This window comes from Lissotriton vulgaris, chromosome 11 (genome assembly GCF_964263255.1).
Source record: "Lissotriton vulgaris chromosome 11, aLisVul1.2, whole genome shotgun sequence".
Classification (NCBI taxonomy): domain Eukaryota; kingdom Metazoa; phylum Chordata; class Amphibia; order Caudata; family Salamandridae; genus Lissotriton; species Lissotriton vulgaris.
The window spans coordinates 494003594-494022990 of NC_141699.1; the positions used below are offsets into that span (position 1 = coordinate 494003594).

The following is a 19397-nucleotide window of genomic DNA, read 5'->3' on the forward strand; positions in this document are numbered from 1 at the left end:
GACTTGCGAATTATGTAGGAGCACTTAATTGTGAAATACTATGTGTGGTGCAGAAGTGTGTTGGGGTGGAGTGGGTGTAAGTGGTTAAAAATACCGTGCTAGTGGGCCTCATAATTTATTCTGCTCCTAGGTTCGTATATTAAAAATGGGGTTTAACACTGTGTTCCGACCTGCTATGAAGGTAGGATCAGTGTATGGTCCACATGTTTCACGCTACCCCTGGCGTTTCTTCAGGACCAAACAGGGACCAGCCCTGTATATGCCACTCCTATAAACTCTAAATTAGGGATTCAATCTAAATAAAATGTTTTCACAATTTGCAACGCTGCTCAATATACAAACATGCGTGGTTCCAAATACATACGTTTTTACTTATTGATGTATGTTTTTACTCATTGATGAATCTGTAAGAAATGACACAGAGTTAGTGGCACCTCACCCCTTTCTCAGAGAGATCGGGTACACAATTGTCCTTCATGCTGCACGTTTGAGTATATATATATGGTCTAATTTGCCCCATGTAGGTTCATGCAGGCTCTCAGGTCCGGTGCATAGCTCATCAAATACACACAGAGTGGTTGTGGCTTGAATTCACACATTAAAATAACACAGGACTTAATGTGACAAAGACGATAAACACATAACATATATATGAAAAAAGATTCTCAATATTTATATTTACGGGTGCCTAATAGCTCTTCTTTGTCTCTGGGGGCGGCGATGTCACTCTATGGAAACATTGCTGCAGTTGCGGGATTAACAAAATAAGTGGTCAGTTTCAAAGATTTTTGGTAAAGCGAGGTTTGTTTGCATCAAACGTGCTGGATTTCCAGGCCTTGCCGTTTCTTTATCACTCTAAACGGAGGGAAAAAAAGGAGCGATACACTTACTTCCTGATCGGTAACACCGCGTAGCATTACCTAGCTGCTTCCCCGCCGGACTGCATCTTGGAGTGCGTTCGGCGGGGGATGTTTTCGTTACTTTCCATTTCCGGGTGCGTGGAAGAGGACACTAGACCGCGTTGCTGTGGGCGGCCATCTTAAGAGGATGCGATTTCTCTCCTTAGTAAAGTTTTTCAATTAGTAAGGCAAAAAAAGAACAAAAAAAGGATCAGCCATTATTTTACTTGTACCCACGTGATTTCGTTTGTTTACGAATATGTTCCCAAATTCAATTCTTCATAAGAAGGAAATCGTAAATACAAAATTTAGGACAGAGTGCCTTAGAGCCAAGTTTTTAGTTAGTAATGTTAGGGCGAAAGGACAGAAGTAACAAGCAGTGGGTAGCGGTTTTTTCAGAGAAACATTTCTGGAAATAAATCGGGCGTTTTTTGCATTAGTTGACTTTACAGGGAAGCATTTCTGGACTTTTGATCGGGCATTTTCAGACTCATGATTTTTACATTAGTAAATCAGCTATTGTTCGGTGCATAGAAACAGCGTCTTTCATTAGTTCCTGTTGCAATATAAGTATCTCCTTTAGTGGTTGAACGCACCCAAGGAATATCATCGTTGAGCCCATGTATATCAGTTTGATGAGTCTGAAAATGCCCGATCAAAAGTCCAGAAATGCTTCCCTGTAAAGTGTGACACAAGGACATATTGATTTTTGTTAGGGTGATTAAGTGATTTGCCCAGATTCACGGGATGTTGCTCGTTCTTGCCGAGACTCGAACCTGGTTCCCCAGATTTGAGGTTGGACACCCTGGCCATTAGATCGCATCCTCCCCCCTCTTCCTGTGCAAAACCTTTTAAGAAGGGGCCGAGGGTGCTTGCTGGAATGCACCTCTGCCCTATTCTGCAACTCTAGAGGTCATTGCCATAGCTGGCCATTCTACAATTAGCCATGAGAATACAGAATCTTGTCAGTCCTTTCAACAACAACATGAAATTACCTCTGTGAAGTGGAAACATCGTTTACCCATTTTTCAACCCTGTCTTCCTAGGAACATTACATCTTATCGGGACACTATTACCATACATCTAATACTTCTGAGACTCTTCTTCAATAAGTAATTCAGCGCCGTAGTGCATTAGTGATGATTCAGAAGGTTTAACTAATACAAAAAACAAAGGAAGGAGGACTATTTAACACTAACTTCTTAACATCAGGATCACTAGTTACCCATCAAAGAGAAATTAGGGTTTAGGACATTATGTATACGAAAAACACATTTTGAAAGGTCTTGCATTTAGCTGCCATAGTGTCATGTCGTATACCCCACCCACCCTAACCCTGGACTCAGTTCAACACGTAGTACAGAACCGAAGAAAGATTGTAAAGAAGCCATTTGGGGCACATATTTTTTGTGTATGGTGACAAATGTCTGAAAAGCAACACTGAAAGCTGTAAAACAAAAAGGAATACCATATCTGATAGCCTTCCCCACATTTACATTATTGAAGTGAAAAAACATGATGCCTTTTCAGCTGAAGAAACATGCACACTTTTGACAGCGCCAAGGAAGAAGCCATAGTATCAAACAACATTTGTGCTTGTCTTGTTTGCTCATGTTTCTTATTTTATTTTTGGATTTACTTTATATAGCATTTATAAAACGAACCAGGTGCATGAGCATGTTGGAACATTATGAAAAAAGACAAGTACAGCCTGTCCATGCCATCACATAAATGAGGGACGGTCAGCAATATAATTATTAGCACAAGAAAATCCGGATATGGCAATATGTATTTCTAAAAGTTGTTCAAAGAGCGGAATTCTTAACTTTTTCCTAAAACCAAGATAGTTTGTGCTATATTATTGCACAGGCCAGGTGCAGTAGCATATTGAGTCACTGTGCAGCAAGAGAAGTACAGTCTGTTCATAACATCACATACATTATGTTGGTGAACAATTTAATAATATTAATAAAACCTGAAATGACAACCCACTATCAGAAATGTTGTTTGAACGCATAATTTTTAACTGCGTCCTAAAAAGTAGATAGTTGAGGTTTTTTGGGACCGTATTGGGAATATAATTCTCCTGGTTTTCATTCTCTTAAAAGATTGAACCCCAAGCCTGAGCACAGCCTAACTTCTCGGGCCCTTAAGTCTTAAAAAAGGTGTTATCCAAGGAAACAAGAGCGTTTGTGCTGCTGGACTGGAAACGTCAAGGCAAAGTTCCAGTGTGCAAGCATGGGAAAGATTAGACTACAGACAAGAACATAAAGTGGAATACTCCTCAACTGTTGGTCCCGAGGTTGAAACAACTAGTTGGCCTTGTTTGTGAGAAATGTGCATGTTGAACGCAATCTCTGCCATTTGAAAGGCAGGTTTAAGTTTATCTTGTGAATTTTTTCGGTTATGTGGCATTTCTCAATCTTTCGGAGACAAAAATTGCTCACTGCCCACACATGTCTAGGCTGCGATGTCTGAAGGAAACAACATTACAACCAGGAAGTTGCATTAAACATTTCAAATCTACATGCAGAGATTATGGGATACGGCTTTTGAAAGGGAGATTCAACAGAAACCCTAGGAGCCATAGGAAATATTTTAGTAACTATAGGAGGCAACTGTCAACTTCGTGCCCATGGGAAAGCTAAAAACATTTCCTCATGTGAAAACAGTTGGTATAATGCTGAAACGACTTGTAAAAGAAGACATTATAAGTGTCTCCCCCCAAAAAAATAGAAACAGAGGCCGCCATTGTCTCTTGAGAAAGCAGGAGATAACCAGCTGGAAGAAGGCCATGTCTAATATTTATGGATCTGCCCTGCTCTTTCCCCATTGCGCAAAACGGAGCAGTGACTTTAGTTTCATAGCTGTGTTGTGCTATATTTTAGTAATCTGTCCCTGAGTTTGAAATAAGTAGAGGGCAGTGTAATTCCGTTGTTTAAGTCATATAGGGGGGGATTACAATGGCAGGAGGACTTCAGTGCACCCGCCATCGTATCGGGGAGTGGGACCACCAACCTACAGACAGTGGTCCCACAGGAGGTATTAGGATGCGACGGCCACTGTGGCGGTCGCACGTGCAATACTTTGCATTGCAGAGGTCTAGCCTGGACTAGGGTTCAATTCCCCGCCTCGGCGGGTCTTGGGCTCAAAAATTCCATGGACCTGATAATTCTCTCCTCAGTGCCTATTCTAATCATAGAGTCCCACTCTGCAACTCTGGACAATAGCTTGCTTAATCTCCACAACGGCCCCCACAACGCTAAGGATGCCTGGCCTTCACCCTGGGGGTGCCCAGGAGTGGACGCCTCACAGGGAAAGCCAGGACGGGTTCCACAGCGGTATTCGTACAAGCACCTTGAGACCCTTGCGGGTGAGTAGTGCCCTATACAAGTATCAATTTACATTTACATTTTGTTTTTGCGTTTGTCACCTCGAGTGGGACGGGTATGCTCAGACGTGAGTCCTGTGCTCTCCATGCCACTGGAATCAAGCTATCCTGGCTGATGAGGGCTGAAAGCCCGAAACTGGTCCTTGGATACTTATTTCCAGTCCAGGGAGGACCTGGCTTGGCAGTTCAGGCTGGACTGTTCCATGAGGCACAGGGTCAAGACGGATTTGCATATAGCTGGGTTCAAACTGGAAAGGCATAGTGAGCAACATAAAAAATGGATTTAGACCCAGATCTCTCTACTGGGGTGAATGTATGACATTGTTCTGTCCATCAACTGTTGTTTTTGCGTTTGTCACCCCGAGTGGGACGGGTATGCTCAGAAGTGAGTCCTGCGCTCTCCATGCCACTGGAATCAAGGTATCCTGGCTGATGAGGGCTGAAAGCCCGAAACCGGTCCTACAGATCTCTGTACTGAGGTGAATGTACGACATTGTTCTGCATTCTGTCCATCAACTGTTGTTTTCACAATATTTGAGCAGCACAATTTTGAATAGGTTGTAGCCCCTAAATCAGTACTTTGGCGAGGCTCAGGCGAATTACCTTAGTGTGGTTTAGGCCCAATGAAATGAATAGAGTAATTATTGAGATTTAATGGAGAAATTAGATGAAAAATCAACACAGAGTGTCCATTGGAATAGTATGATTTGGAGAACAAGGCCTATTCCCAGATTAACTTCCTATTTTTTTTTCTTTATCTATATTTCGGCAGTTTGCTATAAAAGTGCATATAAAAAAACACATTGGTACATATATATGAAGATAAAAGTAATAACATGCAACCATGGGCAATCAGATTTTATTAAAACAACTATAAAATCTATACTCAATTCATAATAGACCCATAGGGGTCTTGAAATATATCCTCGCTCAATAAAGTGCTGTGATCAATAGCAGTATTAGTGCGTATGGAACAATAGTATTGCAACATTAATCCCTTCTTTTACCAAAGAGGTATTCAACATCTGTCTGTTTCTCCACATCGACTTCAAAAACTGCGAAACTGTGAAAAGTACACATTTGCTTATATCTGATTTCACGCTTCTTAGTGCAGCTTTGTGTTCCCTAACACCCAAATTATGGCACAATGGTAATATCCATTTCTACCTACTGCTCTGATACGCTGGACAGAAGAATGAGGCATGCTTAACCGTTTCTTCACTCTCTCTACAAGAAGGGCACTGGCAATTTACTGCCCAACGATCACATGCCCATTTAGCAGTAAAAGACAGAAGTGGCAAAGTCTCATACTGGAATTGCAGGAAAAGCTTCCTGGCAACCATGGGTTCAATCTCATCCAGGAGCTGTCTTTCCACGATGTCATCCTTCAAATTGAGGAAATAGTCTGTAAGGGATCCCAAACTAAACCGCCCCTGGATGTTTCCCATTTTGTATTGCCAATAATTGGACTTGATGGAAATTTAGAGGTTGCACAATCCTCCCCAGGGCAACCCATAGTCCCTCATTCCCAATCAGTATAAGGTTTATTTTTACATATCTAATCCAGGGTGTGTTGCTTAACCCTGGAATATGCAGCATTCTCTTAGGCCGTTTCGATATGAGCATTGTTCAAGTGTGGCCCAGATCCTTCTCCAATACAGGAAAGGCCTGACTCCTATTCTGTCAGAGATTGGTCTGATCCCCTGATCTAATCTAAGCAGGAGGAATGGGGTGCAAATGTATCGGTTTTCGAATGCCGCCAGGTCAGTCGCATCCCTAAGGCCCAACAACTTTTCACCATAAAGAGTTGCTCCTAGGGCCTGGTGGTTATATATTTGGAGTGCTGGAGAGATGAAGTTAAATTGGGTGCCTCACTGAATTGTTGCTATTCCCCAGTAGATTGTTACAATTTGAGCCTACACTGTGCTAGATGAGCGTGCTATTGAAGCTGCCCTGTGAGTGTGATCCTTAGATAATCAAAGGTGTGCACATGTTCCAGTGGAGACCCCCTTAAAATATGATTGGATCTTGTGTCTTGGCATAGGTAAAGGATATACACTAAGGGGCCCATTGGGATGGCAGGCGGACTTTAGTTCACTCGCCGTCCTTGCGGTTCTAGGACCGGCAGCTAGGCATGCGGCGGTCCCAAACCGATGATTAGGATGCCACCACCACCCTGGAGGTCGCATTCCACATTTCCAACATTGCGGTGGGTGCTGCTGCAAGCAGCACCCGCCACAATGGTGAAAAGGCATGTTGTGCATTGCCATGCACAAAGTGGCAGGCACCTCGTGGTGCTTGCCACCTTGTGGATGACAATGTAAGAGGGTACCATAGGTATCCCCAGAGTGCAGCCCTCCAATCTCCCACCCCTCCAGGGGCACGCAACAGGCCCCCAAAGTCCGCCCAATATCCTCGCTGTGCTGGGACCGGCCACCAGGCATACAGCGGTCACGCACCGCTAATTAGGATGCAACCACCACCCTGACAAAAATCACTTACCTGCTTTGGTGTCTCCGGGCTGCCCACCTCCTTGCGTGGTCTCTCCTCCTCGCCGTCCTTGTCCTCGCTGGTCACACACCCCAACATTGTACATCTTGGGAGGACTGTGCATTTGTGCGCACATGCGCAGTCCTGCAAGACATACAACGTAGGAGTTTGTGACCATCGAGGACGGCAAGGAGGAGAGGCAACAGAATGGAGGAGGGCAGCCCAGAGTAAAATAATTTTTATTTTAGAGAGGGTGGAGCGGAGTTCCACTGAGTTTTTTACTAACTCTGTGGAACTCCGGTTAGTTTTATTTCAGTACATATGGCCCTCTGGAACGTCCTGTCTATCGAGGTATTTTTTGCATGTGAAGGGGATGTAAAGTGGCCTCCTGCAGCTTTTTACTTGCCCATTCTCACAAATACTAATGGTCTAAAGGAAGAGATATAAAGATAAATACCTCCAGATTCGAAGGCCAAAGAGGGACGGACCAGCCTCCTCCGGGCTCTGATTGGTGTGCACCGGCCTGCCATTGGCCTGCACTTGGCCCGGGTGCAACCCACACACATCTAGTTCAGCGGGGTTGTCATTGGTGGTAAAAAGCACTTGGAGAGACATACTCCTCCCCCAGTCAGGTGCTGCTGGTTGGCGCTTCCTGGCACAGTGCTGTGCGGGAAACGTAGTCCTCAAAACAGAATAGCATCCAATTAATATTACAAGAAGGTGTCATATTTTCTCCTAGAGATCCACAATACATTGTTAGGGTTGACTTCATAGTACTGTGTCTGGTGCCTGGATGTATGGATAACTATTCATATGCACTACCTTTGTTTATGCAAATAATAATATTATAAACTTCCATGGATTTCCACCAACTCTTGATCTTGCTCTTACACGCTCACAATCATTCCGATTTAGAAATATATATTGTAACATCACAAAGTCCATGTGTAATTTAATGAAACTTCTTGGGAATACAAGGGAACACAGGTCTCGACTCATTATTCCAAATATAGGATCGCCATCATCTAGAGAAAGCAAACACTGGCTTAAAACATTCTTTTGCACCACAGATGTGCTAGAACACAAAGGGTTTACTGGAGCAAGGTTATAGAGGTATTCAAGGTTACATTGCACTTATGTTGAACTTAATGGCATGATAGCAAACAACATCAGAAGGAGAAGACATTGTATGCTTCTTTGAGGAAAAGATAATAAAATTCCAAGCAGGAGCTTGCCAAAATAGGAAAGTACTAGTGAATTGCAAAAAATTGCCATTTCTTGAAGATTAGGTAAGCTGTTGTCAAACTATTAACAGGTGATTGGGTGGTATATATTCCTGCAAAATTGATACACATCTAGCAATCACCAAGAATTTTCATTCTCTTGGCAGGGACTTGTTATGCCTTAAGATCACATGGAATAGTGAGGCACTTTTGAACCAGGCCAGCTTTGAGTCAAATCACCAACCATGGACAGGAGAGATGGAGAGAAGGGCAAACGCCAAAAAGAATGGTAGAGCCTCCTTACTGGCACAGATTGTCCCATCTACAGCATGTGTGTTTATTGTGCATAACCTGCCATAGGCCTTTGCGATTAAAACTACTAGCCAACCAGATACAGAAAAAGCAAACAGAAGGGTGGATTAGACAAAAGATGACACCACACCAATAGCTGGAATCACATTTTGCTTCCCACCTTTGGTGTCAAAGCGATATCTGCCTTTGCCCCCTTATTGTCAGTTCCATTGACGGTGAATGTCTGATGGTTGTGAGGAATGAGTATTATGCTGCAACTTCATTTTTTTAGTCTTGGAGGAATATTCAATCTCTAAAGCTCTTGTCGTCTCAGTCCCTAGCCAAGGATTACCGAACAATGTACGGACTAGAACATCTCTTTTGGCGGGCAAAATGGTGGTTATGCAACTATGTGTTGCAATTTATTGGGTTCTCCCTGTTGATTCTGTCTGAGAAACTGAATTGTATGTAAATATTTCAATCTAATATTCCCAGCATAGTTGCATTTTGTCTAACCTTTATCATTTTCAGGAGGAGAAGAAAAACCTGAATATTGGCTTCATTATTTTCATGCATTTAACATTGAATGAATCTTGTATGTTGTAATAGTGCCTTAAACAAGGTTACTTTCCTTTTTTCATTTCACTACCTTAGATCTACTCCTGGATTGAGTCCTATATTCCTCATTGTTTTCTGCATTAATGTTCTCATACTTTTGCTGTGCCAGTTCGGTAATGAATTGTAAATTACAAATTAATTGCATTTTGTTTGAACCATCATTGTAAAATATAGTAAATAGCTGCTATTAAACGAGTCCTCTACTCTACACTAAAACATTTTTAAATAGTTGTCTTAAATTTGTACTACCACTGACAAGTACATTGTGAAAGTTACATTGAAATTGTACTCTATAACGGAGTATGTCACTGATCATTTATAAAGTGCATTCAGGAATTATGAATATTGCACTCTGAGAAAGATCCGCCTTTTCTGTGGTCAAAAGCATGTTAGTGCTTACCAGCATTGCAGATTTTGAGCTCTGACCACTGGGCCACTGTTGTGCAGGCCCCAGTGAATATGCTCTGCCACCTAAAACAGGTTAATTTTGTTAATCCCTAAATTACATATTTAACTTTACTGTAATGCCATTCTATATGGTGCAGGAAAATATTCCAAAGTCATGAAAAGTTTAATATCACCTTTGGATTGCAGCATCTACTGTATCATCAACTAGAGGGACCAAGAATGCTTGACTTTAGACCCACCTGTTGCAGGGATTCAGAACTATGCACAGGATTATGGGACATCAGTGTATAGGGACTGAGTCTTCCTACCACCTTAGTGCCAACGAGCCCAGGACCAACTAGCCATTGTCTCACTTGCTCTCCTACTCACTCAAAGAGAAGCAAATGATTAGACACCCGAGAATACAACACTCACAGATCTCTCAGGAATTGTGGAAACAAGACACACACTTTCACTCTCACTCTTGTCCTCGTCCACCTTTAGGTCTGACGGAGTCATGACAAAGTTTAAAATATTTATTTTAACTAACGTGCCCTAACATGCACTATACGTGCCACAACAAGCAGGAAAATGCATAATACAAATATAGTCAGCATTGCTGCTAGTCCATAACTCATGAAGGGAGATGTCATCATAAAAAGACAATGGAGCCTATCCTCCCTCTCCTCTTTAGGAAGCAGTATTATAATATGTTAGAAGATCTCTAGGCTTTGTCAGCAGACCCCATACCTCAGCCTATAGATGGTAGATCTGCATCACAGATGCTGTTTGGCTCTTCTCCCTGGAAAGGTTCCTCTCTAAGTGTCTCTCACCTAATTCATGTAACCCACTAAGAAGCAAAGTATGTTGTCCAAACAACAGCTGCATAAGTATGTTTTGTCTAAGGGCCAAGGTCTGGCCAGAACAAAATAACAAGTGAGCATTGTTGTTCAACCTTGCACATAATGTTCAGTTAAAATTCCAAGAACATGCAGAGAGTGAACCCAGCAATAAATTCTCATGTGAAAGCAATCGTTGAAATAGTGCAAAAATAAAGATGTGTAGTAACATGTGCAAAAGCAGCAGGCAATCTGCAATGTGCTCATGCTAAGTTAGTGAAAAACGACAATGTCCCCACGGGCCATTTGACAGACCTATGCAAATTGATTTAAGCAGCTTTTAAACCTATATGTGATCCTCTAACAATACCTTTACCTATACTTCTCCTATTACCTTTACCTTTTTGACAAGAAAGAAACCTCCTTTTAATTATTAAAAAAGTTACCCGAATCAGGCCGTTTAGCCCACAAGAGAAAATGCCTAGTATTTAAAAGTGGTGCATGCAAGGATTTAATGATGGCATGTACAAACAGTGGCTAGCCCCCAAAAGCTATTTACATGGTAAAGGGTTGTAGCTGTCTATTAGGAAAGGTTCAGAATAAAATGATAAGTCTGCTACTTTGGATTGGGATATGGTCCAGGGGTGATTAATCCACTAGTTTTAACATGTATTAAAAGTCCAATAATTTGGTAAGGTTAGATTTTTAGTAAATAGCTAAGAAAAGTGACATTTGAAAAGTTACTTTTTACCTGCCTGAGGCCTCCACTAAATAGCATATGCCTTCTGTCAGATGGGGCTACCAGTACTTCCATTAATGAGGTGTGAAAACTGCTCCCAGGGCTGAAACAATGGTTTTGGTCTTTTCAGAGGGAGACATGAGTGTGAACTATGAGACTGATATCAGCTCAAGGAGCGCTCCTGGGGACGATCCAGGAACTTCATTGACGTGAAAGAAAAGAAGGTGATGCCCACCCATTCATATTTAGGTGTACAGGGAGACCTTGAGGAAGAGAAGCCTTTTTATCCAAATGCCCTTTGTAACCAGTTTGACATCAGGCCAGAGGGAGGGGAAACTGGACCCAGAATCAATTTCACATAGCTGAATAGGAGGGGACTATTCATTTCTCAAACCACACCCCTGGCTGGCTCACAGGCTCCCTTCAGGGTGAGAAAGATTTGGACATGTTGGATTTGTCTCAGAATTGCACGCTGTGAAATAGTTTACAGTAAAACAAACAGGATATGCTGCAAAAATGGAAGGATTGTCCATGTGAACTTTTTCTCATTGGTTAAGGGGTGTACAAGAGTCACCTTCGCCCACTGGCTAGCAAATCGTACAAAGGTTTGTACCTCACCCACAGCTAATAAAAAACTCTCTGCAGCTTAGGAAAAATTCAAGATGACAGGACCTGCCGTTTGAACCCTGTGTGAAGACTGGAATGACTGCCAGTGCTTCCACTTGTACTAAGGACTAAAGATTGGTCTCCAAGGGTCAGTTGGCTGACCTCCTGTGTGGTTACAGGAGCAAAACAAGCTGCAAGAGTTATTTTTCCACTGAAGTGTTCAACTGACAAGTAGCAAACAGAACTGAACTGGCCTCTTTTGAAGTGAGTCCTGGCCCCTAAGTGGTGCCTCTAGGGTCCCGGGAGCTTTAGAAGTGACCAAGAGGAGCTGCTCTAGAAATTCTGAAAATGTGGATCTTTGAAATGTATAGTCTTCAAATACCTCTTGTGCATCAGAGGGAACTTCTTGATTTTGAGAGGACACTGTCAGATACCACTCTAAGCTTACCCCGTGGAAGGATTTTGAGCTCCATGAAAAAACCAAAGTGCACAGGTAGAAATCTTGACCAGGCGACGGTGCAAAAACTATCCACCTGACAGAAGAAATTTGGTGGCCATGTAATTTGAATTTCTCCTGGACTGAGCTTTTCGTGCCAAAATCAACACTTTCACCAAAGCTTCATGCAGTGGCTATCTGGCTGTGCGAGGGCTTTGAGAGATACAGCCTGCAAACTTGCCCCTCTGAAGGATTTTTGCTTTCACTACAGTCAGTCAGAAGGTAATATCTTTGACCTAGATGAACCCAATTGGCGTGTCATACCCGCTCTCCCATATAGTTGGCCTGAAATTACACATAGGTCCTGGAAAAATAGCAACAGTGTCTACCATTTGACACTATATTTGTTATTGTTTTTTGGCTTAAAAATTAAAAATGCACAGATCCAGTCTACATAATTTTTTTTGTTATTTTGGTGTCATTTTACCCATTACTATTTTACTCTATTTTCCTAAAATGGTTGTGGGATTTTTATTGTATTGTGTTCTGACTTTTTCACTGTTTTGTCACTGCTAAATATGTTACACGATTCCCTAAGCTCAGTCTGTCAGCTCTGTGCCATGGGCTCCAGGTTAGCCCAGATTTGAATGATTTAAACTGTGTTTAACCCTGACAAGTTTGTGTTCCTATTCCTTATGTTGGACTCACATCCACCACCCCGATGAATAACCCGCGTTCTTACATGCACTATTGTGATTAGCCAAATATTTGCAATGAATTGTGTTCTAATATAGACCTAACAGTGCATTTTTTAATGTATTCCAATGTTTTGTTTTTGTTTTGTTTGGGCAGATGAAGTCTGAAATCGACCAGGAATTATTCACAGAAAGTTATTGCAAAGTTTGCAGTGCCCAGCTGATATCAGAGTCTCAGAGGGTAGCACACTATGAGGTACGTTTACATTCAGCATGGTCTTCAAGATCTGTAAATAAGCCCATATGTAATTAGTGGGGCACCTCCGGTGCACAGAAACATCTACTGTAAATGTGTTGTTTTTTTATCTGCAGGTTTCTGTGTCAGACTGATTACATATCCTTTACCTTGCAGCTTCAACAGCTTTACTTCCATTTCAAAATGATAAATATAATGTACAAGGCTAACTAAAAAGTTTGTCTTAACCATAAACATGATTTTCATTGGCTGTATCAGGCTAACAAGCAAAAGAGCAAAATCCTGTTTCTGATGTTTTTTTCCCTGGACCTTTCACATTCTAAAACAAAGTGAAATATGCAGCTGGTAAAAAGCCCAACACCTATTGTAAAAATCAGGTGCATAAACTCCGATTCCCATGGTAACTCTCCATTTCTAAGGGCATACTCAGGGTACAACTTGGAATGCCTTGGTATTCCTGCAGTTGGGAATTTACTATCCCAGCAGTATCCTTAGTTCCAGGTTCAGTAATTCTGATGCAGCATTCCATGTACAATGGACAGAGTCAAACTCAGTTTTGTGTTAAGATTTGCCCGGGTTCTCCGTTTACATAAATAAAGAGACAGTGAGGAAAACGTATTCCACCTCAATCAAATTTGAATCAGTTGTCTGTGCACCATTCGGGGTCAAGGCAAGCGAGTAAAAGCAGACCCCCACTGCCTCTCTCCATCATCTTCTACAATGTGCTGTCATTAAAGGGACCAGGATCCTTCTGATATAAACAGCGTCCAATTGGAGAACGTTTATTGGAGGGCCATGGAATAATGTGGGACACTGCTGCATTTTCCACTCATAATTGCTGGTTGTCAAATGCTCAGTGTAAGCTCTCCATCAGAGAGAGAGGAAGATTTTGCAGATGGGTACCCCATGGTAACATTTCAATCCTTTGGGAATCCATGAGTTGTGCTGCAGCCACTAGAGATTGCGAAAGAAGGGCAGAACCCTCTTTAATCCCTGCAAGTGACTGGCAATTTAGAGGTTTTCCCAAAGTGTACAGCAGTTAACCTTGCAATTCACAAAGCAAACTGCTATTTGCAGTTTTCAAAAGTTACATTATATTATTATCTTTACTAAATTGCTACAGAACTGAAAAAAAGACTCATTTTTAAAGGAAGAAGATACAAAAATACGATTCTCGAATATATTATACGTAATTTCTCGACTCTGGAGCTAAAACGTACATACGATGATGTCCCCTTACTATGAAACCCACTTTCACACATATAAGGGCTTTCTTATTTTAGAATAAAATGGCAATTTTGGACAGGTATTTTAATCGTTGAGCTGTATGCTGTAAAATTTTGAGTATGCAAGTCATGTAGTGTTGTTTGTAAATCTTTAGGCATACATCCCAGTTAAGATACATCTGCTATAAATGCACAATGACACATTCATGATTATTTATAAGAGAAACACTATTTCCCTTAATACTAAAGAGCAATCACTGAAAGCAACCATAGGGGGGTAGAAATACCAAGGCACATATATAGATTGCCATGATAAAATATTATTTTAATCGTTTTTTTAAGCAATGTTACATTAGTCTTTCGTGCTCTCTGTGGCAACAGTCCAACACCTCCATCTTGTAAAAGAGAAAGCTTTAGTACAATTTGAAGAGGCACTGGACTTCCAAGAGAGCAAAAATCATACAAGTGGATAAATAACATAATCAGGAAGAAGTATTTTTCGTACTTTTTCGTGGTAATATTTGTGAAAAAAGTAGGGTGAGTTTTATGAAGAGAGTTAACTAAATCGCATGTTTTCTGTGATATAAAGCTCCCTGGAGGAAATTGTATGCCTTGCTGTATTGTGTTTCATGATCATGTGCTGTTGCAAACGGCCACTGTATTACAATGGTTGTAATTACACTTGAGAATCTCAACAATTGGCAATACTACAAGTTTCCCTGTATACGCCATTATATTTCACCAGCTCCTTTGCTTGAATTTGTCAGAGATTTCAAAATTTACCATTTCTGTTTTCTTGCAATCACTGTTCGCATAACAACATTGTCTTGCAATTTACGTGTGCATAGTTGTTTGTATTTAACATTTTGATGGTGGGATCTTTAGCTCATAGCATGCCTCCTACATCAACACATATTTTGCCTTGTACTATATGTCAAACTTGTGATGGTAAGGTAGTGTTTTGCCTTTTCAGGGGAACCACCAAAGTTGATCAGTGATCAAGACGTGTGGTTTAAGATTTTCTGTAATGTATTTTCATTACAGTGATGACTAATGTATTTAAGGTCACAGAATAGTATACGATACACAGGGTCTCATTTATTTGTGGGTGGTTGGCCCTCCGTTCCGCGATGGGGATGGAGTAATTTACTCCATCCATATAGTGGAGAGGGTTCCTGCCTGTTTATAAATTACCGCCAAGTTGGCCGGTTATTCATAAAAACATTGCCAACAACCACCTTCACAGTGGTTCCTTGAAATGCATATAACTCTGTGCTACAGGGCTGTGTCAGCAGGATGCAGCCGTGTAGCACAGAGAAATTGTTTTTTCTTTGCAATAATAAAATCCCGATTTTCTTATTGTAAAGAAAGCATTATAATGCTTTCCTCACCATGGAAGTCAAGTCAAGTCAAGTCATGGAAAACTGTATTCGATTGCTTTTTTAGACAATCATTAAAGCACATAAAACACACAATTCAGTTACTCATAAATAGACAGATATAAAAAGAAAGAAAAAGAGTTTTTGCAAAATTATTTTTAAAAGTCAAACTTGTTAAAAATATGACAATGCGCCCATAGAATTACAGTGCATTTCCTTTGATATGGTACTTTATTCAAGAACATGGCCATCCTCTTTTCCCATGGCAGGAGGAGCATTTTAATGGTTTTACTGGTCCTTACTGCCAGCTTTTACCAGGTGGTAAGAAACCTTAGAAAATGTCACATGTCTATCCATCTAAATTGGAAAGTCAGACATAGACATTTCTCCAATGGCTCGTACTCCCCAGGGCCATCAAATAAGTTTGGTCATGGTCAATCATAAAAGGCTTTTCCAATTTGAATTCTTTTGGATAAAAAGATAAGACACTATGCAACCACATGGCATGGATGATAAACTTGAATATGTTTGTTTTCTCTTATGAACCTATAGTGACTAATTTTTATTGTTATTATTTTCACAATATGTTCATATGTCATGAGATAACGTTCCAATCTTTTGTTTAGGAGTATTCTGTTTTTAGTTTAGGAAACATTGGAACCTCAGGATCCAAGCACACATATTGTGGTTTATCATTACAGCAACTTTCTGGCACATAATTGTGCATTCGCGTTAAGCCACATAAACATACTTGAATTGAACATTTGATTTTAATTTCATGATCTTTACACTGATGTACTCTGGTTGGTCTCTATAACAATTCTATTCGACATGGGTGAAACCACTGTGTACTTTTGACTCAGTTTGGGTCCGATACATCCAGTTGGCAATGCCGTATGGAGCTCAGTATTTTACTTGGCTCCTTTAAGTGGATTCAGATTATTTGAATACCCGGTTGAGCTTGAACAAAAGGCATTGGTTGATTTTAGGGTATATCAGGGGTCAAATTAGACCATTTCCAGATCACAATGCACTGGAGAGTGTAGAGGTGGGTGCTGGCAGTGCAGTGTTTTGTAAGCGAACCACGAGATTATGTACATTCTTTGTAGAGAAACCTTTATTTGGAATTAAATGCATTTGGTGGTATGGTAAAGGTTTAAGTATGATTAGACATGTAGAGCACTAGTAAATTGATACGAGTAAATGTGTGCATGAAGCTTTTTTGTTTAACGCAAAGAGTAACCAGGTTTATACTATATTATCACACTAGTTTTGTTTTTAGATTCAGGCACATTAAAATCATGGAGTTTTCACTAAGCCCACCCTTCGGATTTTTGCTAATATTTCACTTTCGCCAGCAGTATTAGTTGGTGGCGCAATCACCATTGTGCACATTGAGCACATTTGTCACGTTTCTTATTTAATATGCTCACTTGAACAAGCTGTGAACATATGTGCTAGACACATTGATAGTTTGTATTGACGTTAGATTAGTTTTCTTTAACTGTGATTCTTATGGTGTACACATACAGCTGCAATATACTGTTTTGTTGCCGAGACCCCTGACGAAGGGTCATATAACCTGATATGAATTGGGCACCAGAATTTACCGTATGATGTAGGATTGATTTTCTGGATTTGATGTTGTATTGAAGAACTTAGGGCCAGATGTAGGAGACCAAATACCAGTCGGTAACGGCAGATTTCGGCCGTTACAGACCGGTATTTGGTGTTTGACATGTAGGGGGGTTGAGATTTACAGAATCGGTAAATTTACAGATTCGGTAATTTTACTGATTCTGTAAATCCAGATGTAGGTGGCACAGTAAACAGTGCTTCTGTGTATCGGGTTGTGCACCGCCTAAATGATAAATCCAATTTCAACTGTGCTCTTGGGTATCACTCCCCTCCTGGAGTGTATGTCAGACAACTTCTAGCTGCACACCTATTGCCTCATAAGTGTGTCACCCTAGGCACCAGTATATATTTGCTGGAACCTCCAGCGTAGTTTTACTTCAACAATTCTTCAATCGTTCTATAGAAATATTTACTCCATATTCTTGTTAAGATCAAAATCCAAAATTATTTTATTCACTTTTCATTCTTTTCAAAATTCAAGACAATCCATGTTCCAATGCATTTCGGTGTTTGACCACACCTTCGTCAGGGAACGTCTACAATTTAAATAAACAAAATATTTTCTCAGTGCATGTACCATTACATTTGACATTTCTTACGCGCTGTGACTGAGGAATCAAGCTAATCCTATAGTTTAAGTTGGCGTCCGTATGTTAAGTATAACCGTTATCAGTAACTGTATCAAGTTTTAAGTAAGTTTGTTAACACTCGGGGTTCGCTACTTAGTTGCGCGCTAGTTACATTTAGCTGTGGGCTCTACCCCTACTGCTCCGAGAATAACGGCTGTCTCTTTGTGGTTATGCCCGCCATTCCTCACCTTGTTCGTAAAGTGAAATCAGCTCATTCTGCTCCCGCTGAGTCGTCCCGCTCCGCTCGAAGTTCAAATAATCTTCGCTCACTACGCGCTGGTTCACGCATGCGCTGTATGTAGGCAGAGGCGTAGCTAGAGCTTGTGGCGCCCGGGGCTATCCTTCAGATTGCCGCCCCCCTCGGGGTGCTGGGGAAAAAGGACAGTGAGCACCTAAAAGAGGTCTGAGAGACACGTAGTATCGCCGCTAATAGTTTCCTCGATCAATCAAGTTACATGCACATACATGACAGGGCCCAGGGCTAGACAGCCCCCGTCCCCAAAATAGTGCTGCCTAGGGCGGACCACCCCCACCTAGCTGCGCTGATGACGGAAAAGCAGAAGGAAACCCAAAACTTACATCAGTTCTACCTACCCTGTTTGTGACATCTCACTCATAACATCTCAGCTTGTGCGGGACACTTGTCTCCTATCTGCCCCGTCCATGACCTAAGCAATGTCTGCAGACCGGTCCACCACACTGGGTTTGACCACAATTCCCCTGGCAGCACCCCCCTAGCTACGCCACTGAGTGTGGGAACTTGACTCTTAATAGCCGTGGTTTCACAGCAGAAGGCTTTTTTTTAAGTGCAGTGTATATTCGAGTTTCCTATATGCTTCTGAAGGCGGCGTGACCCCAGGTCTGTTTGTGGTGTCACAGCAGAGTATAACAAGGGGTCCTCAGAGGTGCCTGTGACTTCTGTCTATCGCCTCTCTTGTGCCTCCATCTCTTACACCCACACTTCTCTAGTGTCCCCTTTTTTTTGCACTCAGAGGGTGTGTTCACTGCCGATCATTCTGTGTCAACAGCCCTGTGTTCATTACTTGGGATGAGTGTCCCTTTTACTTTCATCCACATTTTCCTGCTCGCGTTTAAAGTACTAAACTTGGAAAAATACGTTTTAAAGTGATTCATTGCAGCCCAATGTTTTAAATAATGAAATAGAAAGGATTGTGAATATTGGCTTGTTCACTACAGCTGTTTTGTTACAGTGATTCAGGGGTCTGCTTGGAACACCTGGGGGTGCAGTACGATGGCACCATCGGGCTCTACCCCCACTGTAAGAACTGATGCCCTGGCAGTGATTGAGACCTGATGACTCTCTAAACCTGTGGGTTCCCAGTGTCCTTCACATTTTAAAGGTTTGCTTCTCTCACTTCCTGTGCTGAAAATAGTGGTGGTAGCCTCTGTCATCATGTGATTGCGGATGAGATGTTGCATTTTCATGTACCTTAATGTATACATTTTTGAAAGGTAAAGCATTTTTGTAATGTGATTTCAACCAGACTCCCCCATATTATGCATGTTCAGCAGGTATATAAACCAACCAAGCGACCTTACTAGCATTAGAACAAAGTACCTGCTTGTTATCTACAGACCACCCCAGCAGGCACTGGACTTTGTGACCTCTCAGAAGGACCAGACTGTGAAATCTG

At 41.4% G+C, this 19397-nt stretch overlaps 1 protein-coding gene across 1 annotated transcript in view; it reads left to right on the top strand.

Moving 5' to 3' along the window:
- ZMAT4 (zinc finger matrin-type 4) overlaps positions 1 to 19397 on the top strand; it is a 2083246-nt gene that overhangs the window by 333634 nt on the left and 1730215 nt on the right. Inside the window, exon 2 of the mRNA XM_086943563.1 lies at positions 12772 to 12870. Coding sequence (XP_086799689.1) covers positions 12772 to 12870 — 99 coding nt within the window. The remainder of the gene's footprint in view (positions 1 to 12771; positions 12871 to 19397) is intronic.